The sequence below is a fragment of the Carassius auratus genome, chromosome 3 (genome assembly GCF_003368295.1).
Source record: "Carassius auratus strain Wakin chromosome 3, ASM336829v1, whole genome shotgun sequence".
Lineage (NCBI taxonomy): Eukaryota > Metazoa > Chordata > Actinopteri > Cypriniformes > Cyprinidae > Carassius > Carassius auratus.
Genome location: NC_039245.1, coordinates 20,890,240 through 20,917,014, shown reverse-complemented (window position 1 = coordinate 20,917,014; position 26,775 = coordinate 20,890,240). Strand labels below are relative to the sequence as shown.

Sequence of the window (26,775 nt, the reverse complement as noted above, 5' to 3'; positions counted from 1 at the left end):
ATGAGGAACACTTGTCTTCAAGAAAACACAAGATCATCTTTCTGACCACCAACCTGACCCTCCAAACTACAGCCCAGGGCACATGACCTTTCCATGACATTTGCTATGGTGTGGACAGTTGCTGCATACTTTGGTAACACAAGCAAATGTCAACCAAACAAAAAATGTCAATCAGATGGACACAGCTATTCACAAACTGTTAAGATCTGAGGTACAGAAATAGATAAAATGGATTTAACTTCTATTACATTTGTGCTATGCAATTAATGGAGGACAAGAACAATATACTCAAACTAGTCACATGGGTTGGGTATGAAGACAAAAAAAAAAAAAACATGCCCCACGGAAATGACTGTATTTATTTCAGGCCTATAAAGGGAGACACAGGTCCCGTAGAGGACTTTTAAGTAGTACAGACGTCTATTGCTATAAATAGTGACTGTAAGTCAAAGACCTGGTCTCAGAGAGGGAAAATTGGCAACAGATGAGGACAGCTCAAACTGGGACAGCGTTGGGCCAAAAAGTGACAGGCTTCATCTAGGTTAAAAAAGTTTGAACAAGAGTTTACTGAGGTATAGGACTAAAAGGACTGAGTCCTAAATTCAGTTCATGAATTTATATATTGATTGCCTGTGTGACAGTTCGGCTTTTTTTTTTATAGATATTTCACGCTTTTTTTTCTTTCAGTTTCAAGGTCTTGTTTTCTGTATTGAGGGCCCAGCCTCCGTCAAGCTGAGAGCTTTGCACAAGACAAAATAATTTATCAAGAACAAAATAACCCCAGAGTGAGTTTTCATTGAACAGAGTGAATAAAAGAGTAATTTGGTACAGAGTGGTTAAGTGCTTGAGATGGTTGTCCACAGGTGAAACAACAGTGATTTGCCATTATAGGAGGGTTAGTTTGATGTTAGATGTAATTTTATCTGCTGTTGGAAGTTATGCTGACACCTATTGGTGTAGATAGGAATTCTGTGTTTGTTTATTAAATTCAGCTTCTTCAAACCAAAGATGCATCTCAATGCTGCTTCGTCACACAATTTATCTAAAACAACAATTTCACTATTCTCTTTTTTAAAAACATTGTGATATATAGGAGATGGAGATTGTAAGATGTCAAAATGATTAACAAAAAATACACAGTTGGTATACTGACCAATAACGTGTGTTTTAAAAAGATGAAAGCATATTTGTCAAAGCAGGTTAGGCTACTACTTCAAAATACGTCAAAGGCATTTTATTGGCCTTTTTTGGGATTCTTTTTCAATTGTATACTGGAAAACACACATGGACAACATAATATTTCTAGAGCAAGAGATAAACAGCAGAATTGCAGACACAGGCAGACCTGGTAAACATTCGTGTGGAAAATAATAATACATATTGAGTCGGGTGCCCATAGTCTTGATTTGCATTGTATCTACGAATGTGCTCAGTGTTTATTGATGTTCCAGGCAATATAAAGCCATTTTATTTTAAAAATAAATCCAATTAAGCTTTTGAATCCTTTGTCTTGTGAGAAAGCGAAAACCAAAGAGCAGATTTCCACACAGAAAAAGCCTTCATCAATAAATCCGGGAAACCAAAAAAGTTCCTGTTTCATGTCCACGACCGCCATCTAGCTGAGAAAATTGGCATTTTAAAAACGCATTTTATTTCCGCCATTTTGGACCGCATCGCCTGCCTTACTGAGAGCGTCCATAGCAGCCAGTGGATGTTGACACCGGGAATCCTTTCATTTACATCTGAACTGCGATTTCAGAGCAGCGAGGGTGGTTTGGTGTGATTTAAATGTTTTCCAGGTTGTTAATGGTGTGGAAATGACCTCAAACAATCCAGCAGTTTTTCTACTCATGGTTAATGGGCAAATCGAAGCAGCCGATGTAAGTTAACATAGATTTTAGAGGATGTGTTTGATGCAGTAAACTGTGTGCAAAGCCTGCTCTTAATATGGATCAACTGAATTGCTAACATGTCTTATTATGTCTGTAGTTCCCAGAATATGATGATCTTTACTGCAAGTATTGCTTTGTTTATGGACACGACTGGGCGCCCACATCAGTGAGTCACAACCTGCTCTACTCCCTTTTGGTTTACAGTTTGGAAATCAGGACTACTTTACGTATGACAGAATAACGTGAATAATAATATTAATATTATCTTTAATTACTATTAGAGTTTATTTGCCCCATCTCGATGTAATATAGGCTGTACCTTTTTGTATTCTCATATATTCCACAGTAGTAAGTTTGTGTCTTTTTTCCCCACAATCTGAAGGGCTTGGAAGAGGGAATTTCTCAAATAACATCAAAAGGTGGAGGATCTCAGAGTCTGGTGTGGAATTTCCCATTGGACATCACATTCAAAAGCACGAACCCATTTGGCTGTAAGTGAACGAGTTTTGGTCGAGTCAGAATCAGTTGTAATGGAGCAGGCTTTTCATGGCTCTTAAAGGTGTAATAAACTAAAACTTCTCTAAAGGTCTCAATTCATCCATATATATACACAGGTCCTTCTCAAAAGAATTAGCATATTGTGATAAAGTTCATTATTTTCCATAATGTAATGATAAAAATTTAACTTTCATATATATTTTATATATATATATATATATATATATAAAAAGTATGATTATATCAAGATACATTTAGTTGAGATGCAAAATGAAAATATGAAGTCTTATTTTGTGAGAAACTGAACAAAATGAAGTGTGTTTATGATTTAATAAGAATAAATATCTGTCAGTGGAACGTGAAATCTTGTTCTCCCTTTTAATTAAGATGTTTCTGAGTCCACTGGCCGATAATTGTTCTTGTTTTAAATATTAAACTCCCTTCACTTTCTTTTCTTTAGAGACTGTGGCTATGCACTGGATAACAAGACGAAAATATTTCATGTGTAACATCAAAAACATTTAAGTAGTGTGATCAGTAGGTTCAGTTATTTCCATGTTGTAGTGGTTAGGCACAGAGTCATTTGAGCCTTTTTTGTCAAATGAATTAAAAAAGTAATGGAGATCTGCTGGAAGTTGTATTTACAAACTTTGAAGTGTTGATAATTATTCTAAGTAATAATGTCATGTATTGTAATACATCTTTATAATTGTGACCACAATATATATTTTTAAGGATCCATCCTTTTTTTCTTTCTTTCTTCAGGGCCCCAGATTGTGGTTAGTGTGTATGGCCCCGACACTTTTGGAAATGATGTTGTGAGAGGTTATGGAGCCGTACACATCCCGTTTACACCTGGAAAGTGAGTCACTTTAAGATTGTTGTCATAGCGTGATAAAAACAGCCAGCATGTTCAAAATCTGTCTGACATGCACACTTAAATATGAATGCTCTCTGTGCAGACACACCAAGACCATTCCTATGTTTGTTCCCGAATCTACATCAAGACTTCAGAGGTTCACAAGGTTAAAACTGATTTCTCCCAAATATTCCACATTCACCTCGGCTGGTGTTTTCATTCACATGGAAACATGAGAAGAATTAAAAAATTATCCAATCAATTATGTATGCAGTATTTTAGGGTTGTAATCTGAATTTAATTTTTCTGCTGCTGTTCCCTTTTGCACTCAAGACTTAACTTGAACTTAGTTTTAGTCAATGTGCAGCTTGTATGAACGTTTCAAATGTGAAGGTACATTGTAACTTAAACATTTTCATTTGACACTGTATTGAACATGTTATATCTTGTACGCAGCTGGCTGATGGGACGGCATCCAGAGTACACAGATCCCAAGGTTGTTGCCCAAGGAGAGGGAAGAGAAGGTAAGCTTTTATTTAACCCTTGCCTTCGGATGAAATATGATATTTGAGTGGATGTTTTCCATTTCAAGCCAAGGTGTAGGTCCTCAGAAACTGTTCTAGTGCAATAAAGTGCATTTACAAGACATAACTGATGTGATTTTTTCTTTTTGCAGTTACGAGGGTGCGCTCACAAGGTTTTGTTACACTACAGTTCAACATTGTGACTAAAGACATGAAGAAACTGGGTTATGAAACTACATCAGAGCATTCAGCTGCTACAGGACTGCCAAGAACATCACAACAGCTTTAATAACCACTTTCAGGATATAGTTTTTAAAATCCCAGCTTTCATAGTTGCTTTATAACTATACATGTGATATTATCAGCTTTGTATGTTTTTAAATAAACTGATCTTGTGCATTTTAGATAACAGTTTCTGACCGAAATAATTTGGCTTTTTGATTTGCTTAATCTAAAGTCTAATTCTGATCTACAGATTCCATCTTTGGAAATTTTTAACCCTAAACACCAAATATGATTAATCTTCGACCAGGGTTATTAGTTAACTAAAACTATAAAAAAAAAACATGGAAATATACATAACTGAGTGAAATATAAAAGCAAGCATATTTTATTTCAGGTAACTGCCAAAGCAACATCTCTCACTTTAATGTAAAACTAGATAAATTGTCAAGAGAAACTTGAGGTTGGCTTGAGAAAGCCTAGCCTAAAATTTTAAAGCAGTTGTAAAAGCCTGAATTTGAAAATGTATGATAGATATTAATAACATGTTTCTAGCATGATTAGCATGTTTTTTTTACATTATTGACCCGTGACTGGCATATTGCTGGCATGATTAGCATGTTTCTAGCATAACATGTCGCTAGGATAGATGGGGGAGTCTGAATGAGTTTAAATGGATCAGAAATGGTACATAGAAGAGAAGCTTAATGAAGTCTAATGGACTTCAGTGTTTACATTTGAATTTTGAAATTTGGAGTTTAAATAGTCTTTGGCTCACCTGAACACTCTGTTAATGCAAGTCTATAGGATTTTAAAGATTTTTAGTCTTCAGTTTTATAAAAACTATTACACTGTGTCTACACTGGATGCGACAAAGCAACCATTGAATATCATTATGAAATTTGTGTCAACACATCATAAATAGAACGCAGCAGCAGTTTTCTGTCGGGGATTTGTTGTGTCGTGCTGCATCCAGTGTAGACAGCATCACTGATTATAATCAGATCTATAGTGTTTTGTCATGCTTCGCTGCTCGCATCCGGTGTAGACCCGGTGCAAGTCGAATCAGTCTGAAAAGATAAAGCACACTAAGTCAGATCAGTGGTTTTAGCTTGAAAGCTGTAGGAGAAGTAGAATATAGAAATTTGTCTCATAAGAATAAGCAGCAGCTTAAACAGCAGATCTCAAGCCAACCTAATTAAATATTTTACACAAATAAAAACTAATGCAAATCATAAAACTACAACAAAATGACTGAAAGAAACTGTGGTGCCAGATGTGGCACCTGTGGTCCCTGACAGCATGAATAGACCGATCAAAAAGTCATTGATACAATTTATTTTTTTACCACTGCAGCTACAGGTCCTTTATCAATTGCTGCTGTTTAGATAGCAATGAAACATCTCACTCCTCCTCTGACTTTCCTACAAAACCATTACCCCGAAATAAGGTACACAATAATATGTTACAATAGAACAGATGATAAATTATATTATACAGTTATAATGCCAACAATTTGAGCACATATCCATAAAAGCAGCCTGCTCCCAGTAATATGATAGTTTTGTAAATACACAGACAATAACATGGGAAAATAAAATGTTACACATGTTCACAAGGTTAGTCCTCCACAATAAATGCATAATGAGCACATAACAGAAAAAACAGGTAACAGCAAAACAAGATGGTCGAGACTGAATGAGCTAGATATCATATGGATTCAAGAGTAAAACTAGTCTGCATAATCGAGTACTTTACAGTGATGTTCACTAGCAGGGAGTCTTCTTTTAGGATCAGTGCCAGCTTAAACCATCACGGCCATCAAAGGCATGACATACATCTTAAAGCTGTCTTTATAGCCATCCCCAACCCCCAAAATGCCTGAGTATGGCTGTAGATTGTTGACCTTAACACACCCAGGCTCTGCTACAAGACTGCACAAGGGCAGTATTACAATATTTCCAGCAGAGGTCACTAGATCACAAATGAGAGACACTTATGTAGCCATAATAATAATAAAACAAAGAAAGAGAGCAGGAATAATGATAATCATAATTATAACTGGGGAACAACTGAAGAGAGATAGATGTCAGTTAGAAAATAACTAGCTCTGCATTTAAAAAGGACAAGCAATGTCACTTTGGTAACTACTGTTGGCGACAGATGTTGCCTTCTTGTGCTTAACTGCTTGAAATAAAAGTGTAGACACAGCAAGCCATAGGAAACACCAAAGTCAAAGGTGTTCTCGCTTAAAATGGATAAAGTCTAGATTAAGTCTCATTTAATGGTAAAACTGTGGCCAAAATAAACTTGAATACACAACAATGCAAATCAACCACAGGTTTCTAACTGCAGAAAGATGCATATGAACCCGAACATACATTTATACCACAAATACAACAAAGAAAAATCAAATCAATCATACAATCTATTACAGGACCTCTCCCACATTATAACCGGTCTTAGCTTGTCCACTTATTCTTGTTAGACTATAATAAGCAAGTTAGCTTTGGATACAGAACTGAAGATTTTCTTAACAGCAAGCTCTGATATACGCTTGGCCTTTTTTTCCCCGACGTATATGAACAGATTGAATTAGGAAGCAGTGATTAGTGATTCAGCTGTCGGTTATAACAGTAAGATGCATTAGGACCTGATGAAGATATACGAACACAAATTTCCTCCCGTTTCCCTTTGCTCCTTCCATACGCACACATACATAAATTACAAAATAAAAGGTTACTGAAATGATCACATTTCAGACTGTTGGATACTCGCAGAGAAGCTAAGCGGATGAATTAGTATGGATTAGCTGTTGGTTATGGAGCTGTGCAAATAGTGAGCAGTACTGAATTGAAAGAACCCATTCACCCAATAAACAACGTCTCGGAATTGTAAAGCAGTAAAAAAAAAAAAAAAACAGGCTTCGGTATAAAAATTGAGCTGTATTATGATATGCAAACCAACTACCCGTCATGCATTAAAAAAAGAAACGGCAGAAAGAACTACTCTTCAGTAAGAAGTTCATCTTTCAATGCATCAGGTTTGAAACCATTCACACATGCAGTTCACAGACTCCCTCCTGGTCCTCGGCTTTGCTCGTATCTTAGTGAACGGTTTCCCATCTCTTCTCGTGCTAAGGACTAATGGTGGGTCAACAGTCAAAAGAAGATATATCAGAGCATGTGCAAAATCCCTGCTTAGAAAGTCAAAATCATTTCCATGTAAACTGATAGAGAGTCCTCTAAACCGTCCTCTCAAGCGTACTGTAAATACACATGGTGTATAAGCACTGGTGTAGAACTTACAGGCTGCTTTGATTAAAAGGGTTAGCTTTATCTAGCACACGGTTTCAAGGACTAGAAATTAGAAAAATTAAGACAAACCAGTACTCCTAGTTTCAAACCTCTGATAAGAAAAGCAAGCCATCAAAAAAAAGAAGTTAAAAACAGGATCCCCTTGAAACGAGAGGTTGCTCCCCAGGAAGAAAAAAATCCTAGACGCTGTATCGTTGAGGTTTTTTTTTTCTGAGAAAATTTAGAAAAAGAATACCAAATCGTTGTATGGTACCAATCTCTGACAGGAGAGGAGGGGAATTGCCTGCCAGTGTAAAATCTGTGAACACCACTGTTACTCCCAAAAGTCTCAAAAAAAGCACACAGGTTTGGGGGAACAAAACGGAGCACGTTGTCTATACCATAGGAAAGGAGATGGGAGAGAGATTTGTGTGGGTTTCGGGGAGGCAAATGTTGTTCCTCACAATAAGAAGGGGTTGGTTGTGCCGCCGGCTTGTGCCGCTGCACCTGTGTGCGGTAGCCCTCCGCTCATGAGCGGCTGGGGCATGGACATGGAGCCTGGGATCCCCATATTTGGCATCTGGCCCATGGGCCCGAGAGGAGCCATGCCGGCTATGGGTACCATAGAGACGGGGCCAGCTGGGGGCATTGAGGACAGAGGCAAGGGCTCGTTGCTCCTCTGGGCCACACTGAAGCCCTGTCCGCTCAGGCCCATCATGGGACTGACTCTCATCTGGTTGAGGGTGGGTGGCTGTGGCTGGTTCACCTGGAAGGGGTTAACCTGAGCTGCAGGAGCTGAAGCTGCTCCCGGGGCTGAAATGAGACCAATGTGAGGTACAGGTGAGCACATTGCTTAATAAGAAAAATCTGGGCATCCACAAAGTTTTTAAAATCAAATTCAAGGCTTTTTACATCTTCTGACTTTGAAATGTGCTGTGCTTACATTTAATTAATAACTTTAATTAAAATTAAAAATGTAATCATAACTTTCTCAAGTTTACAAATTACGCTGTTTTGAGATAACTGCTTTCTGTCCCCAAATGTAAGACTTTTTAAAAGGATAAATTAAGACTTTCTAACCTTGAATTTTATAAAATTTAATGAATTTAAAGACCCCTGTAAATGTGCACGAGATCTCCTAGACGTATGTAATAGGTGAAGAGTACCTCCAGCTAGGAAAGGGTTGGAGACTGGAGCCTGCTGGGGAAGCTTGCCGACCAGAGAGTCTAGGTTGACAAGAGCGGCGTTGGGACCCAGAAAGGACTCGGGAGTTTTTCTGGTTGAGCTGCTTGGCATGTCAAACAGATCAGAGCCTACAGACAAGCTGGTATGCGATGGCAAGGCAGAGCTTCCTCTACCATCACCTGTCAAAAACATCACATGCTCATTTTATTCCCATCAACAGACGACATTTCTTTTAACTAGTAAACTGCTGTGACAGCAGCCAGCATTTACCGGTCAATGCTGAGGAGCGAAGACTGTCAAACTCGGAGAGGTCCTCCCTGGAAGTACCATTTGGTGTGGAGAAAAGATCAAAGCTGCCGACTGAGGGAAATAAGAAAGATATTTGGGATTAAAAATTAAGATGAAAATACATTTTAAAAGTGAAACACATTTTTTAACATGCTCACCTGTGGCAGGGGCTTTGGGGCGGGTGGCAGGCATTGGGCTCCAGGGATCAGCAGCTGCAGGAGCCGGGGTAGACCCCCAGGGGTCACTGCTTTTCAGAGGAGCAACTGAGGAAGAGGCACTGGGGAGACCCCAGGGATCCACAGGGGCAGCTGGTTTAGGGGCTGCACCTGGAAGAGACACACAGATGTGTTAAACCACCACCAATTCCTAACTCTGACTCTTGTTTATCAATAACTGAAGAAAGGCCTTTTTTTTTTAGAGCTCATGTTTTTTAAATAAAATCAAACCCTAATGAGTTGCAATATAACAGAAGTAGCAGCAGATATTTTCTTCCATATTGTGATGAGTGAGTGAAATGGATTATTGAAAAAAAGAAGAAAAAAAAACCTAATGCCGGACCTTGGTTCTATCCATTAGCTGTTGATTGAATGGAGGCAGATCTAAATTAAAGCCTGCAGGTTATTATAAGAAATAGCCAGGATTTCAGGGGCCTAGATGATTGGAGAAGTCTACTATGTTTCACCAGTACGAAGTTTGCCATTTCACCAGAAGATTATGACATTTTGAATAAAAAATGTCACAGAAATTAAACGAGACAGAAAAAGAAATAGCACAGATTAACCATCCACAAGATGCATTTATGAAGTCATTTGAAAGCACAACACAATAATGAGCATATTGATGTAAATAAGACCACAGAATTATCACCACGTCAAAAATAAATAATATTTTGCATTTAACTTTCTTAGAACAGGAACCTAATGAGTTAAACCTGAACAAACTAAAATATATCAGGAAAGAAGGAAAAAATAATAATTTGGAGACGAGGCTCAAATTCCAAGTTTAAGATTAATCACATATACTTCAAAAAGATGACATTAATCAATTATTTAAAATCTGATGGCTATACTTAAATTAATTTCAAAACAGCAGGAGCAACAAAAGAAATTATATTTTACAAATGAGTGTGACAGGCAATGCAAGTAAAATGGGAGTAGAAGTTGTAATTTTAGAGGTTATTCAGTTTCATGCAGTTAAAATTGGTGGTTCTTGGTGCGGTTTCCACTTCAAGAGGACATGCACATTTTCCTCAGTGGTTCTCTCCATGCACTTCATGACTGTAGTCTGGCTTGAACTTAAAAGAACTAGGCTGCTGGAAGAGGAACCCTCTACAGACTCAGCACTCTCTCAACCGGTGCAGATCTGAATACTGAGTCTCTTTGTTTTGTTCACACTGGAATGCACTACTACCAGCCTAGCTACATTACTGAGCTGCCACGAACAGCTACAGGACCAAACTACAGTATGAAATAGAGCCTTGGGTGGGGTGGGTGCTTTTGATAAACAGGTGGTCCTCACGTTGTGACCACTAACTTTTTTTTGTTTGTAAAATTAGATTCAAATATGCCTTAAATTTAAACAAAAAGCTAGTATCTATTATGCAAAAGGTGATGGGATAAATGCACTTTTGTTAGTATAAAGCCTAAAGTGATCAGCATAGCAGGAAGCGGATGCAAACTTGTCAATGTGCTATTATTAACTAGTCAAATGCGATCTTGTGTGTGAAGGGTGTTTACTAGTGGTTGAGCATGTCTGCTAATAAAATTAAAAATAGTGTCTGTTTTCAGATACATTTTCCTCATGCATTTGACAATTTATCACAATATATATGCATTTTCTCCAAAATGGTTTAAAAGGGTGATTTAATCCCTCCAGAGGAAAGATTCAATCCATTTTACCGCTGCTAAACAGATGTTTAAATGTTAAGATTTAAATGGTCACCAGACTTGGAAGAACACACACTTTAGGATACATAATGGCCAACCAAAAGTGTTTAAATCATCATGATATGTAGAGTCTAATTTCTATTGTCCAGCACTAGTCTGTGCGTCTGTGTTTACCGTAGGACTGCCAGGGGTCTGAGGCAGGGCCTGCTGCTGCTGCAGCTGCAGCTCCTGCTCCTGCTCCCCAAGGGTCCGATGCTTGATTGGCAGGGCCCTCGGGAACCGCGTCCATCAGATCCATCAGAGATGACTGTGGAGGCTGCACACACAACATACGAGATCAGTGCCCACAGACAGATCTCACTAATCACATCTGCTTTAGTCAATAAGAATTCGGCAGCTGATCTGAATATAAATACTCACATTACGAGTAAACAGGTCCGCAAACAAAGAAAGGGAAAAAAAGTTAATTGAAGAGATTAATGAAATTGTTTTCTGGTGACATGATTTAGCTTATAGTAGTAAAAACAGAAGTCTAGCATTATAGTTTAGGATTACACAGTAATCAGTAATTAGGTAACTGAACATTTTCAGTTCATATACATTGAGCTTGACATCTTGTGGAACTGCCAATTCTTTGATAATTATGCAGCAGCTTTTATGAGCTCATTTGAGACATAAAATATTTGAACTAAATGTAATTGTCACACCACACAACCATTTAAAAAGAACTAAAAAAAAAAAAAAAAAAAAACTAAAAACTAAAGAAGGCAAAAAAGCTGACAATTTGACAGCCTCCAAGTATACACTTATAAAAGTATACAGTCTAAAAAATATGGGGTCGTAGTTATACTCTTTAAAGAACTGAATAGTTTTATTCAACAAGGAAACACTGAATTGATCAAATGTGACAGTAAAGATATTGATCTTAGAAAAAAAATTTTAATGCAAAAAATAATTAAAAAAATTAAATAAATGCTGTTTTAAACTTTATATTCAAGTATCCACAATAATCTTGAGCAGCACTGCAACTGTTTTCAACATTGATATTAATAAATGTGTCTAAATCATCAAATTATATTAGAATGATTTTTGACGGAATGATCATGTGACACTGAAGACTAGAGTAATAATGCTGAAAGTGCATCACTGGAATAAATTACACTTTACAGTATATTTAAATTAATTATATATATTTTTTCATAATATGATTGTTCTTGCTGTTTTACTGATCAAATAAATGCTGAGCAAAAGAGAAAAATCTTACTGACCCCAAATGTTTGAGCAGTGGCGCATGCATACATTTTAAAATAAAAGATACATTTTTGACTGAATAAAAAAAAAAAGCAGAATTCTGCTCTACTGTTATGTTAGCTAGCATCATGAAATTAGCCACTTGGATTTCGAGGACTTTGAATATGATGCATAAGTACAGTTGTTATACAGTACTTTATTAAAGTTTTAAAACTTGACAGCCCCTGATCAATATATGCTTTAATATATATGGAATAGAGCAGAATGAACATTCAGGTAAAATGTCTTTGTTCTACTGAAGAAAGAATGCCAATCCATATTTGGAACGACAAGGCTGAGCAATTGACTGAAAATTTGAATTGCTGGGTGAACGGTTCCTTTAATAAATGAACATGCAGGAGGTCAGGGACGTGTAAACCTTCTGCAGAGTTTTGTGTGGCCACAGATTCAGTTCAGGCCTACTGATGAGCTGAAGCGGTCAGAGGCTTCACCTACCTCTTTCTTCTTCTTGGACACTTTCCCTGTGCTGGAGTCTTTGCGGCTTTCTTCCAGAGCCATCTGGAGCCGCAGGTCATCCCCACGACGCATCCTCTCCTCCTGAACAACCACACAGACACATACAAAATAAATCATGTTATATCACACACACACACATTATGGAGTGCAAGCAGTCTGCTGAATCACAGTGTGAACCTGCCACCCTTTGTCCTATGACGATGAAGCCCTGTTGTTGTGATTCACGGTGATTCAGTTACTGAGACAAGTAAAAATCTGCAGATTGCACAATTACACATTGAAGCCAAGACTCAATTGTGTTAGCATTACTTCGCAAACCAAGAAACACACCCAGCCCTTTTGTTTCCTCATCAGGTCAGTTTCAAAAGGCAGAGGAGACAGGAAGGAAACATGTAAAAGGAATGTAGCAAGGAATGCAAAACATGTCAGTGGGAAGCAACCGAGAAAAATCTGGTCCCTATGTCAATTTTGTGGCTATATACAGTATTGTTCAAAATAATAGCAGTACAATGTGACTAACCAGAATGATCAAGGTTTTTAGTATATTTTTTATTGCTACGTGGCAAACAAGTTACCAGTAGGTTCAGTAGATTCTCAGAAAACAAATGAGACCCAGCATTCATGATATGCACGCTCTTAAGGCTGTGCAATTGGGTAATTAGTTGAAAGGGGTGTGTTCAAAAAAATAGCAGTGTCTACCTTTGTACAAACTCAAAACTATTTTGTACAAACATTTTTTTTCTGGGATTTAGCAATCCTGTGAATCACTAAACTAATATTTAGTTGTATGACCACAGTTTATTAAAACTGCTTGACATCTGTGTGGCATGGAGTCAACCAACTTGTGGCACCTCTCAGCTGTTATTCCACTCCATAATTCTTTAACAACATTCCACAATTCATTCACATTTCTTGGTTTTGCTTCAGAAACAGCATTTTTGATATCACCCCACAAGTTCTCAATTGGATTAAGGTCTGGAGATTGGGCTGGCCACTCCATAACATTAATTTTGTTGGTTTGGAACCAAGACTTTGCCCGTTTACTAGTGTGTTTTGGGTCATTGTCTTGTTGAAACAACCATTTCAAGGGCATGTCCTCTTCAGCATAGGGCAACATGACCTCTTCAAGTATTTTAACATATGCAAACTGATCCATGATCCCTGGTATGCGATAAATAGGCCCAACACCATAGTAGGAGAAACATGCCCATATCATGATGCTTGCACCTCCATGCTTCACTGTCTTCACTGTGTACTGTGGCTTGAATTCAGAGTTTGGGGGTCGTCTCACAAACTGCCTGTGGCCCTTGGACCCAAAAAGAACAATTTTACTCTCATCAGTCCACAAAATGTTCCTCCATTTCTCTTTAGGCCAGTTGATGTGTTCTTTGGCAAATTGTAACCTCTTCTGCACATGCCTTTTTTTTAACAGAGGGACTTTGCGGGGGATTCTTGAAAATAGATTAGCTTCACACAGACGTCTTCTAACTGTCACAGTACTTACAGGTAACTCCAGACTGTCTTTGATCATCCTGGAGGTGATCATTGGCTGAGCCTTTGCCATTCTGGTTATTCTTCTATCCATTTTGATGGTTGTCTTCCGTTTTCTTCCACGTCTCTCTGGTTTTGCTCTCCATTTTAAGGCATTGGAGATCATTTTAGCTGAACAGCCTATCATTTTTTGCACCTCTTTATAGGTTTTCCCCTCTCTAATCAACTTTTTAATCAAAGTACGCTGTTCTTCTGAACAATGTCTTGAACGACCCATTTTCCTCAGCTTTCAAATGCATGTTCAACAAGTGTTGGCTTCATCCTTAAATAGGGGCCACCTGATTCACACCTGTTTCTTCACAAAATTGATGACCTCAGTGATTGAATGCCACACTGCTATTTTTTTGAACACACCCCTTTCAACTAATTGCCCAATTGCACAGCCTTAAGAGCGTGCATATCATGAATGCTGGGTCTCATTTGTTTTCTGAGAATCTACTGAACCTACTGGTAACTTGTTTGCCACGTAGCAATAAAAAAATATACGAAAAACCTTGATTATTCTGGTTAGTCACATTGTACTGCTATTATTTTGAACAATACTGTATATATATATAACCTTGTATTTGGTAAATAATATTCATGACAATTAAAGCTTCAAAGCTGAAGGGTAGTGAGAACAGATCTTCTGTAGGGTTTGACCTACAGTACAAATCAACACATCTAAACAATTATTTTAATAAGATGTTTCAAAACTGGAAAATATCAGCAATCAAACATGGTTAAATGAGGCTGTAGTGCAAGCAAAGCTCCTTTAAAAGAAAGATATTTCACATAGCCAAAAAAGATTTCTAATGTTTCTACATACAATACATTTTAGTGCAAAGCTAAAACATGAATGATTTACACTGGAGACAAAGATAAAAGATAAGTGATGCTCTATTTCACTGTTTCACCATAAGCCTCAATATTTCAGCGTAACCTCGGACTCTCTCATATAATTATGACCCCTAGTTTACATCAGGATCTGACAGGGAAGAATGAATCACTATCCCCATTATTGACACCCAACAGCTAACACTGAGAGGCAGGTTTAAGATGGCCAACAGTGACACACAAACGTAGGAAGTACTGTACACCTCTCTTTCAGACAAGCCCCTCTCTTTTTTCATTTATAAATTCATCCCAGATGTCCAAGAGCACACACAATTCCTTTGAATTATTCATTGAGCAGTGAGCCCCAAGCATAATCAGAGGTTTCAGGAACATTATACTTCCCATTGTATCAGCTGCCTCACTTCATCACTTTTAGAAGATGTGGTTTTAAATCCCAGCGAGACAGTTGTGTGGTTGTATGGCTTCCACACTTATTTGTAAGCTTCCTAAATAATATCCTCTTGCTGGTCTGGCCCCACTTTGCAAGAAAAGGACAACTAGGTTTATTTGTGTAACGTAATTGGGAAGAAAATGAGCCGGCATGAGGTCATACTTCTATTTCAAATTGACACATCATCAAGAAATTAAAGTACAGTGAAAGTGGCTTATATGTGACGCAAATACCCCTGAGCTTGCAATTGGAAATTAAACATTTCCCCAGAAATAGAGTAACTGTGTCTCTATCTCCTAGGGGTGAGCGATATCATGATTTTTGCTTGTGGATGATTAAAATGTCCCCATGATCTGTTTTTGAGGAAATATAGTATCGTGCTACAGTGCACATTCTTTCAGTTGCAGTTCCAGCGCCACATACATTTACATCAAATGTTAACTCAACGGTAGAGCTACACTCATGGGACCCTGCGCTTCACAAACACAAAAGTACATTATCTGCATGTGCTTCAAAACCTTGCCAGTTAAACATTATTCAAACATTTAGTTCTGACATGTGCTTTTTCTGAGCACGTACACCTGAAGCCCGCACACACACTAAAAAACCTGTTTGCTGGACTAAGATATTTCACATCTGATTATGCTAACACTGTCAAAAACACACAAGGTTTACATATAAACACAGTTGGTGAAAGTAAACAGCTCTTAAAGCGACAGTACTAAACATGATACAGCTCTTCATTAAAGGGATAGTTCACCCAAAAATGTAAATTCGGTCATAGTTTACTCACTTGTCCCAAACCTGCATTAATTTCTTTCTTCTGCTCAAAGAAGATATTTTGAAGAATGTGGGTAACCAAACAGTTGCCGGTCCCCACTGACTTTGATAGTAGAAAAAAAAAAAACATAGAAGTCCCTGGGGACTGAAACCTGTTTGGTTCAAAATAACTTCAATGTTAAAAGAAACTAGAATCAGGTTTAAAACATCTTGAGAGTGGGTAAATTCATATTTAATATTTAATAAATTAATATTTATTTCAATTAAAATTTCCACTTCTGTGTCAAATATTTTTATATATATTTGATGCAGTAAATTACTATTTGATTATTCACTGTGGCTACATATTTGCTAATGGGGAACCATTAGAGCAAGACATTCTCTGAAATTGCTTGCTGATTTGTCTGGGTGGTGGAACAACACGGTTTTAACTATGGAATGTTATTCAAGCCTATTAGGGCAAATGAAAAGCAAGGAGAGAAAATAACCAGAATTAATATCTGAAATAAGTCTGCAGTCAATCTGACACCGCAAGGGGAATCTACGGCTATTCGGCAAAAAATAAAGTCACAAGCGAAGTTAAGACTTAGAAACTAATGGAAACTAATTACGTCATCAAAAAGTCAATGTGTTACTTGAATTGGGTTTTGGTTTAATGCCAGATATAAGTTCTGTGGTTAACACAAGCTCAAGATATTTTCGAGTTTTATTTTACATATATTATTTAATATATGCAAGTACTACCTCTTGTGATTCTTTTGGTTCTTTCATATGCCTTGAAAAAGGCTGTTGCAATTAGGGGCTAAATTGGACTAAATTGTCAGAGACTTTAAACATCATGTCATCAAACAGGTAAAGTAGTCCGCTTTTGCAGCCTCATTGTGTTTATAACCATGCGTAAACTTTCAGGGAATTTTTTCTTTCTTTTTTTAAATAAAGCCTGAAATAGCACTCTATAAAAGCTCTTTTAAATGTACACCTGTGCTTCTGGGTAGCCCCGCCAATCATGAAAACTCATTGATCCAAAATCCTTCTCATAATTGTACATTTTAAATCGTAAATTGTAAGCATCACAAATCATATAAGCTGTCGGTGTGTCACATCAGGCAGCAGTTTTAGGGTGGTATTGAGTGACATGATGTACCTGCTCAGCGGCCTCTCGGCTCATGGCAAGAGCCAGTTGCAACTGTAGCTCCTCTTCCCCACTCGTCTGAGGTCTAGCTTGCTCCAACTCTGAAGATGCATTGGGAGATGTGGCTAAAACCAAACAAAACACATACAATGACATTATCATTCAAGCACTGCACTGCTACCACACCCGACTGGGTTATCTTAAAGTGCCCCATTATGCCATTTTTAAGGTTCCTAATATTGTTTTGGGAGTCTCCTACAATAGGATTGCATGCATGCAATGTCAAGAAACGCTTTTGTTTTTTCAAAATTAATGCATTTAATATCACCTCATTTTTTTTGTGATTCTCAAACGATTCGTTTGAAGCAGTTCAAAGATTCAGTCTCTCTAAACCCCTTGAGCATGCACTGATTGGTCAGATGGCCCAGTCTGTTGTGATTGGTCTACAGGGTACAGCGGTGCCGGAAAGGAATACGCCCATTTCAATAGTACTGTAGTTTGAATGCACTATAGAAAATATAAACCTCTATTATTTATCATACAGGTTGTGATTCAGTGGAGCAGCTGTACCAAATAAACAGCGTATTAATTCATCTTTCAACAGCAAGAGTTTTGTGAATCCTGTGTTGAACTCCCCAAGATTAGAGGAGCAGTTATCAGTAGAATGACGTGTTTGTGGGTGGGGTGAAACTGTTCACGGTCAGCCAAAGTAGAACATAGGCGCGCATCATGCAAATGTGGGATTCACATGACTAACGACTCGTTTTAGTTGTTCAGAGTCGATTCTTTATTTTGGGAGACAACTTTATTTATAGTGCCCTTTCAGCATTACGACTTTGTAGATTGTTTACATTCACATACATTACACACTGCATGAAAGGCAATTTTTGACATGGCATAATAGGGGCACGTTAAGGCTGGGCTTGCGTGAGCCAACAAGCACACATTACAATTACTGTTGAGCGGGTTTTATCAGTTACTCAAATGCCACAACACAAGAGCAACTTAAAATGTTCTTGCAAATGCTCTTTTCAGTCATTTTATGTCTGTCACTCAATGAATAAGGGGATATTTAAAGAGGCAATGGTGAATATCAAATAAACAAATGAGTGTTGCACATGCCAGGCAATAATGAAGTCAAGCTTCAGAGTACAAGGATCAGTCACGGGCCATTGAGAGCCCAACACCTAACAATGCACAAGGTCACAAGGCCAGCATTAACGATACACTCAAAGCAACCACAACTGCTCAAACCATAAGCACATGACACGCCGGACAAAAAGAGCTGGACATTTGTGTTAAGGCTCTGATGTTTTAAGTTGCCACCATTAGTCTTGGTGGTTTTTTGTAAGCAGCATCAATCAATAGACTGCTTGTCTGTTATCTATAAGATCTCCGACAGCCATTAAGCCTAGTGTTGATGTATCGCTTCAGTAACGGTCAGAAACATTGGATCTGGAGAATCTCAGTGCCTTTTGAAACAAGCTTCCCGGTCTCTATACCCCAAGGGACTAGAAATTACGACCAAAGGGCTTGAGTCTGTGGGAAAAGCAGTAGAGGCGAACGGAGAAATGAGGTAGTGTGGGCGTGGAGCTTTGGTGAGATCACAGATGACATCACAAGTGCTTCCAGTCCACACCAGTCTTGCTGGGCTAAAATGGAAATATGACTCATATGCCTGCTGCATGTTTCAAAGTCAATTTCTCAGAATCATAATTTAAAAGGCAAGGTAGTTTTTTTCCATTCATAGACCATTTCATTCCATTCATTATTAATAGCATGATGATTTGATTTTTAAGCTTATTTTGGCCAATAACCACAATTATAGACCGTTGCCTGGACGACATGTTAACCGTCTTATATGTAAAGCAACCAATGTGATTACAGCCAGCCAGACAATCAGGACTGTCTCAGTAAATAGCCTCAGCTGGCACAAGAAATGGCCTTTTTGTCCAATACCATTTTATTTTTACTTGCCACACCAGCATCTATGGTTATTTTCGTTATCAGTTGAAACCAGTTAAGTGTTTAACTTCGTAGTCCAATGGTTATATTCTGAACTAGGTTTCATAATGTGGCCAAAATTCTGTAAAAAAAAAAAAAAAAAAAATTTGAATGATGTTTAATTAAAATAAAAGTTAAAAATAAGCACCAGTGTTTTTGAAGTGTGGAGGCATGAGCAGAGTTTGGTTGCATTATGTTGGCCGATATAAAGGCATCCAGAATCTATTTTAAACAAGGTCAAAATTTCCTTGGCCATTGGTTTAATTTGCTGTGTCCTTTAGCCAAGAGGGTGTCATGCACTGCTCCAGGCAAAACTTAGTCTTTAACAAAAATAGTAAGTAGCTTGACATCTCACTGTTACACAGCTTTAAATACTTTCTCCTGGTTATGTGCACCTATGTGATTTCTTACACACAGTTCACCAAGTGAAGAGTGTGTTTTTATGTGCATGAAACTTATAATGAGGGTGTTTTCAGTGTAAGCAAAAGCAAGAAAACATGTCCCGGACACCTTCAAATGACAATTCCGATACAATAACAAAAACCATACAGAAAGGGGAAAAAATGCTTGTTTTGACATCTGATAATGACTTAAAGAGCTTTCTAATTCAGAAACTAAAAAGGTTTTAGTGGTTTTCCATCAGCTGTTTCATAAGCAGTACAGTCACATTTCAATTCACTCGGCTAGAAGAGGAATACACTTGCTGACAGCAACGTGTTATTACCAACAACCCTCTACATTGAGAGTAAATCACTAGCATATGCAACTAAATCTACATTCTGGTGACTAAATGATGTCTTATATTAGCCAACGGCTAATAAATTATCAGATTTTAATCGCTAGTGTGTGAGTTAGAGGCGAAGAGTAAGTTTAGCTCAGATATACACACTCCGAAAACTCTGAGTGCTTCAGAGTTTCACCCTCCGTCAAACAATCTGTGCTTTTTTTTTTCCGTTCAACTAAATGGATGCACAACGCACCTGTACTTGATGTACCATAAACTCTAGTGTGAAGGCGCATATCTGGCTGTTGCTTTCTCTCACATGCAGAGCAATGAGAGAGCATTGACGCGTTACATGTAATTCATATTCTTTGTTTTAGCCTCCTGTCAAAATGAGAGTTTCTTTAGAATTCTTCAGCTTTTAAGAACTGCCGGGTTTTCCGGAAGTGGGTGGAACTAATGTACAAATGGCAATCTCATTGGCTGGCGCTCACCAATTATCATCCTTATTTTGATTTGAATTCTAAATACTAAAGTTCTATCATTAAATAATATTTAATTATCATATAATAATGCTTGACGGACTGATGTTAAGAGTGTACTTCCAGATATGGGGGGGGGGGGCATTTTAAAAACATATAGGCCTATATATTGGTTGACTAAATAGAATGGTCGCTGATTTTTTCATCAAGTTTTTAAGACTAAACTGATATATATAAAAAAAAAAAATTAAAGGTGCAATAACATATTCCAGTTAACCTATTATTCCTCTAATAAACAAAGCTTTTATACCACACTTGTCATAATCAGAGTTGATAATTTGTAAATAAATAATTGCTGGATTAATTTCAATTCAATTGCTCAATTAATAGGCGCTCTCTCTCTCTCTGTCTGTCTGTCTCTCTCGGTCTCTCTCGCGCACGCTCTCTCTCTGCCCTATTAAACTTGCATGTTTTTTTCAGTCCTGTCAATGATAAACTTTCACTCTATGATGGTTAAGATGTGCAATTAATCCGCGAATCACATTCGTCAAGGGCCGAGGAGCAGCTGGCATGTACAGCTAATGAATAACAGATCAACTACGACAGCCCACATCGCACATCCTGCGATGTGACTATCGTGGAATCGTACATAGCGATATCGATGCTTAAACAACACATCGTGCAGCCCTAATTCATAGTGCTCTCTCACTGCAGTCAGTGTAGTGATCTTTAGACGCCAGATACTGTGTATGTGAGTTGATGGTTATATACAAATAAAAGCGTACATGAAATCTACTCATATAAACCGACAGTGTCTCTTCATTGCACTAGGCAATATTTGAAAAACACTTCCGACCACAGAGTCCCAAAACACACTTGCTGCCAATCAGCAGCAAGGGGCAAGTCTAGTAATAAAAGGGAGAAGATTGCACAGAGCGCACAGGACGGATATTAGCGAGGCAAGGTCCTGTTGGGGTATGGGAATGTTTGTTTTGGTGATTTGAAATATCAACATTGTTTGGCAAAATTTGCTTAATGCACCTTTAAGACTTGAAAATAGTGATTAATAGACTTTCAAATGGATGAAAGAAAATTAATTAATATCACAAATATCAATCTTTATGACTATTCCTTCAGCACGATCCCTGAATACCAAACCATAGGTTTGTATATCAGGAAAACTGAATGACAGAAAATTTTTATAAATCAAAAGCTTGTCGTCATACAACTAAATTTCACAAACCAACAAAATAACATCTTAAGGTTTAGAACTATATCCTACTTTTCTTCCATCTGATGAAGTGTGAATTACATCTTCTGACAGAGAGCCCATTTACATTTTCTGGTGAAACCAGGAAAGTAGCAGAGGAATGAAAAACACTCCTGCTAACAATACAGCTTTTCTTTTTTGTTAGTTTTTCATGCTATCAAGCTTCCCATACACTTTTCATATTTGACATCTAATCCTAAATCCAACATATTAATGCAATTGATGACAAAAGAACACTAGGAGAAGGTCACAAAAAAGAAAAATGAAATTACTCCAATGGTTAGAATTTGAATTGTGATTAAATGAAACTGGCTGACTTGCTCAGAGCAGATTATCAAATTCTGTATAAAGAGAGGCAGGAGGTAGTAGGGAAAAGAAAATGATGAGAGACATATGCAGCTTCCTCCGTGAAGCACAGGGCAGAGAAAAAGACCCCTGGGATATCAGGAATTCTGTCTTCCTGTATCGATCTAAGGGAAAGGGGTGGGGCGTGAATGGCACGCAGCTGTCCGGGACAGGCGTACAGCCACTCAGTGCTGCAGGGATGTGTCTCCTGCAGGGTAACAGCAGACAAGCAGTTTCCTGGTCAGCAGAGTAAAGAATTTGCACCATGCAGTCTGAGCTCCAGGTGTGCAGAGATTCTTAAAAAGAATTCAAGTTTATTTTTTACAAAAAAACCAGCACAGATTCAGTTGTTGCCATTAACAGCAACATTTCAGACATAAAAGGGAAATATCAGCAGGCTACCAACCTTTTATTGTTGGTAAAGTTCATAATATGGTCTTCAAGAATAATGTAGCCTGTAGCATTTAAAAAAGCTTCAGTTTCAGAGTAGCAGCGGTTGTACCAGTTAGCAACTGATCCTGATACCAGTCTTAATACAATGGTTAACTTAATGATAATGCATCTCTTTTGTTTAAATCTTGCTTTACAAAAACATACAAAATACTTTTAAAAGAGTAGTTTTCACTCGATCACCGATATTTGAAAAATCGGCTGATAAGTTTTTCGGCTTGGCCAATTTGTTCTAGGTGGGACTTTTATTTTGACAGCGCTGAGAAAGGCAGCGCCTGAGCGCACACAGTGATCACACTCTCTCGTTTACGGTTAACAATTCTGTCTAATACGAATAGAAGTCTGTCTAATAATCAGATAGAACAGTTAAACAAAAGGAATTAATGTATACAAAGTATTATAACAATTGCTTTTATATTATTAGTAATAAAAAGGAAAACATTATAATACTTTCTTGTTTGCCATCAGCATTAAGCTAATCAAATCTTTGAATGACTAACAAATATTTACATTTCACAAACTTATCCGAATCCAGCTGTGAGATCTAGTGAAGTGTGCATTTTTATCCAGCATGATCACGTTCTGTGACGGTCAGTATGTGTGAATTGAATGCTTTAAACTTTAAACTCATGATTTCAAATTATGCTGCGCTTTATGCATTTTCCCACTGTCATATTTGTCATTTTCTCTGTGTGCTGTTTGTAAAATGAGTGTTACCTTGGATTTATTTTAAAAACATGATTCCCAATGCACACAAACTTCCCAGAATAATGAGTGCCCTGTTGATTACAGTTGTTACTTCCTTTTTAATTATATTTTAAAAACATATTTATTTATTTGTGATGGTAAAATGATTTCAAATTTTTTTAATGGGAATAAATTTTAAGGGGTGGGAGAAAAAATTGTTTCTACGATGCATTGCAATTCTCTCTTCAACGATTTGGAATATTTCAGAATCGATTCGGAGCTTGTTTATTTTTCGCACATATGGCACGTGTGTGCGCTAGAGATGTGGTGGGCTTCTTTGTACAGAATTTGCGCTGTGAGACAAGAACACATTGCTTGACAGTCTGTGCTTCCACCCGCCGTGTTTTACTTTAGATATACTTTTGTTGATGCCGATTGGAATGCAGTACATATTAGATGCATGAAACTCATGCACTGACAGACGTTCATGTGCGCTTTGTGTTTGTTGTCCTGAAGTTCAGTTGGGGCTGATTATAGTTTCGTAAAAATGAGAACCGATTATAATCGAGATAAATATTTTTTACCCAGCCCTAATGGTCAGAGTCCAAAAATTCAGCAAAAGATTTTCAACATACTTCTATAAAATTATGAATACTTTGTGCGCATTAGTTGTGTTTTTGCTTTTTTTAAATATTTGCATTTAATTTATGAACTGCACTGTAAATGGAATAGTTACATAGTTGGAATAGTTCCGTCATATTTGAACACACCCAACTCGGAAACCGGGGGTTTAAGGTTGAGATTTCCACCCATAATTATTACCGTGGTGGCATTCATGTTAAAAAGTAAATACGATATTTTCAAAATGATTCACAAAACTAAGAGTACCTATCTAAAAGTTATATCGGGGGGACTTGATACTAAGATACCTAGATAAGACGATACTGACATGTGTTTATTAAATATTTAAGCTAATATAATTTGTCTTGAGCTGAAAATGTTCACAGCAGTTTTCCATATTTAATACTATTTTATCCCACAGTCAGCAACAAAAAATGTGTGTAGAACTCATGCCTGGCAAGTTAACAAGCTAAAGAAACTTACATCCATGATATGATGCAGGTGAGCCCTCAGACTTGCCATACTCCTCTGAGTAGCTGGTGGAGAGGTTGGGTTGGCTGGAGCCACGTCCAAAGCTGATCTGATTGTTGCTGCCCACACTGGTGGCCACCTGTGCCATGCGCTCCTTAGTCTTCAGGGCCTGAGAGCGTTCGCCCTTCAGACGGTCATCATCCTTCAGCATCACGACCAGCTGCTTAGACTTCTCTCTGACGTTGATGCCCTGGTCTTTGCCGTCCCGATCGATATACTGGAAATCTTTGAGTGTCTGTATGGCAAAGATGTTTTCTTTGCACTGGAGGGCCACTCGCTCGGAACCCGTTTTGATCAGGTAGTCCAGCAGCGTCAGAGCCTTGTACACATGCCGCCAGTTCTTGCCGTGGTCGTTCAGCCTCTTCCAAATCATAGTCATTATCTCCGAAAAGGCCACCACATTGTAAGTGAGGTCTGCGATCTCTGACATCAGAGAACTGGAGGGGCCCCACGGGTCATTGGAAGTCGCTTCCCTGACCTTCTTCTCTGGCTCTGAATAGTTATTAACCACATTTTTCATTTGTCTCCGAATAGTTGGCATGGTGGCGTGTAGTGTTAAAATCCTTGAGAATTGAAAGTAAACTCAGTGTTGCTTAACTAAAAAAGAAGTCGGTTGTGCAATAGTTCAAAACACGTTCTTGGTTCGAACAGTTTCTCTGTGCTACTCTGCGCCTGCTAAAAACATTTCCACAGAGTGAAGGAAGCCAGCTCGATGAATTCCTCCATTACCTGAAACACAAAACCAAAATGTCAGAGAGAAACGGAAAAGGTTCAAACCAGAAGCTAGTAATAGTTGCTAAGCAAATTAGACTACATGTAATATAGATTATAGAGCACATTAAAAGCATTTATAATAATCATTTTTCTTTCCTAAACCAATTTAACAAAAATAGTGATTATGTTGATAAACATGGTAAATTGCAAAATGTACATACAGAAGTTTAATGGTCCATTATCAAACTGCAGTTGCAGCTCCTTCAGATAACACCACAATTCAGATAGAGACATGGATCACAGCTGATACCTTTTCAAAGCATTAAACCACCCAGGTACACATGGTGTAAAACATAACCATGTTCACACAGAAGGGCGGCTTAGTGAGTGAAGTGCTTCCTATTACTCATCTTTTACAGTAACATAACACTCATGTGGGAAGACATCTTATTTCCCAAAAGTAATTGCACCATACTCAGTCTATGCTTGAACTCAAACACGTCCGTTGTGTCTGCAAGCACAAATGAAGAATCAAAGTCATACTAAATCTAAGCTTCCTGTCCTGAGCACAACGTGACGCTTCGATCGCTAAGAAAACATCTCAACCCTTCCTATAAATTCATTAAAAGCTACTGAAATCTGACTCCTGTTCTGCTGCAGAGGAGCCAATAGAGCACTGGCTTACGAGCAACCCCCCACTGCCGCTCCCCCAAGCCCGCATACACATGAATGCAGCCGTGGCCTAATGAAACATCTGCTGCTTTAATGACCAGTTCAGGTCCAGCATATCAGAGGAAGAGAAGGGCAACTACCGGAACAAAGCTCACTGTGACGGGGGCCCAGGAAGCCAGCACACAGGCCCTGGTCTGTGTAAGGATGGCCCCCTTCATACTAAAAGAACAGGTCTGGCAATGTCCTGCCAATATCAAGGAGTCTCAGTGATCGGTCTTGAAGCAGCGCCAGAGAATGGGCATAACAAGTCCTGTGAGCAGCACTGGCTCTCTCTTTTCTACCATTTTCTACTATGAAACCAGTCCAGGAAATCGGCTCAAGTAACACTATTGGACTTTAAAAGATGTAAATGCTTCAACAAAGAAAAGTACTATAGTACCCGATCTGCATTGGGTACTACTGTTGCTAGGGGTGGGCGACATAGCATCAAAACTATATCCCGATATTTTATGATTATATGCGATGACAATATTTATGAGGATATAGAAAAAAAAAAAAAACATGGAAAAACGTTTTATTGCTGATTGCAGATGGCAGACAGAAGCATTTATTAGTGCAAACAAAATTAAGGGCATTTTCAATCCTGTTCCAATGAGCTACTGTCATCGATGACAGACAACCTCATTTGAAGAGTAAATCTATTGTCATAAGTCACAGCAGCAGCTGTGTGTTCGACTTGAAGCAGACCAATGGGTGTCCAGGGCCGTAGCTGGGGTTTTGTGGGGCAGGTTTTACTGCTGGGCTCTTTTCTAAAATTGTGTAAATAGCACAAATATACAAATTGAATAATGTTTCATTTTTTTCAAGTTGGTAGGTGTCCAGGTACAGAAACTGAATAAAAATGTAAATAGCATTGCATAATCTTTACTGTATAAATTAAATATAGATTAATTCTTGTTAAAACAAAGTAATTCAGTAAAGAGCAGTGAGTGGTTTTATCCCACATAATTTCTTGGAATAACATTAAGGACACTGAAAGCAGCTAGTAAATTAGGCGCGATCACTTTAAGAGATAATACATACAATATCATACACATTCCATTTCTTTCGCAAGTGTTTACTTTCACTTAA

The 26,775-nt window shown here is 38.0% G+C and overlaps 2 protein-coding genes across 3 annotated transcripts in view; one reads left to right on the top strand and one right to left on the bottom strand.

The window, feature by feature from the left end:
- Positions 1-1,680: 1,680 nt before the first annotated feature.
- On the top strand, positions 1,681-4,182 carry LOC113050424 (B9 domain-containing protein 1). Its single transcript, XM_026213365.1, has 7 exons — positions 1,681-1,880; positions 1,990-2,058; positions 2,275-2,383; positions 3,156-3,252; positions 3,353-3,415; positions 3,706-3,773; positions 3,926-4,182. The coding sequence occupies exons 1-7, from the start codon at positions 1,818-1,820 to the stop codon at positions 4,060-4,062; spliced, it is 606 nt and encodes a 201-aa protein (XP_026069150.1). The 5' UTR covers positions 1,681-1,817; the 3' UTR covers positions 4,063-4,182.
- A 1,130-nt stretch (positions 4,183-5,312) lies between these two features.
- The window catches only part of LOC113050199 (epsin-2-like), a 28,432-nt gene continuing 6,969 nt past the window's right edge, over positions 5,313-26,775 (bottom strand). The window contains exons 2-9 of one of the 2 annotated variants that reach the window (XM_026212971.1): positions 24,211-24,987; positions 17,160-17,272; positions 12,397-12,498; positions 10,825-10,957; positions 8,923-9,090; positions 8,747-8,836; positions 8,458-8,655; positions 5,313-8,104 (exon numbers count right to left, since the gene is read on the bottom strand). In XM_026212971.1, coding sequence (XP_026068756.1) covers positions 7,752-8,104; positions 8,458-8,655; positions 8,747-8,836; positions 8,923-9,090; positions 10,825-10,957; positions 12,397-12,498; positions 17,160-17,272; positions 24,211-24,799 — 1,746 coding nt within the window. In that variant the 5' untranslated portion in view covers positions 24,800-24,987 and the 3' untranslated portion in view covers positions 5,313-7,751. Of the gene's footprint in view, positions 8,105-8,457; positions 8,656-8,746; positions 8,837-8,922; positions 9,091-10,824; positions 10,967-12,396; positions 12,499-17,159; positions 17,273-24,210; positions 24,988-26,775 lie in introns of both variants that reach the window. The other variant, XM_026212963.1, reaches the window with a different exon arrangement.

Coding starts and splice junctions, on each gene's coding strand:
- LOC113050424 (XM_026213365.1), top strand. CDS start 1,818: ATGACCTCAAACAATCCAGCAGTTTTTCTACTCATGGTTAATGGGCAA. Junction 2,059..2,274: donor ACGACTGGGCGCCCACATCA/GTGAGTCACAAC, acceptor CACAATCTGAAG/GGCTTGGAAGAGGGAATTTC. Junction 2,384..3,155: donor AAGCACGAACCCATTTGGCT/GTAAGTGAACGA, acceptor TTCTTTCTTCAG/GGCCCCAGATTGTGGTTAGT.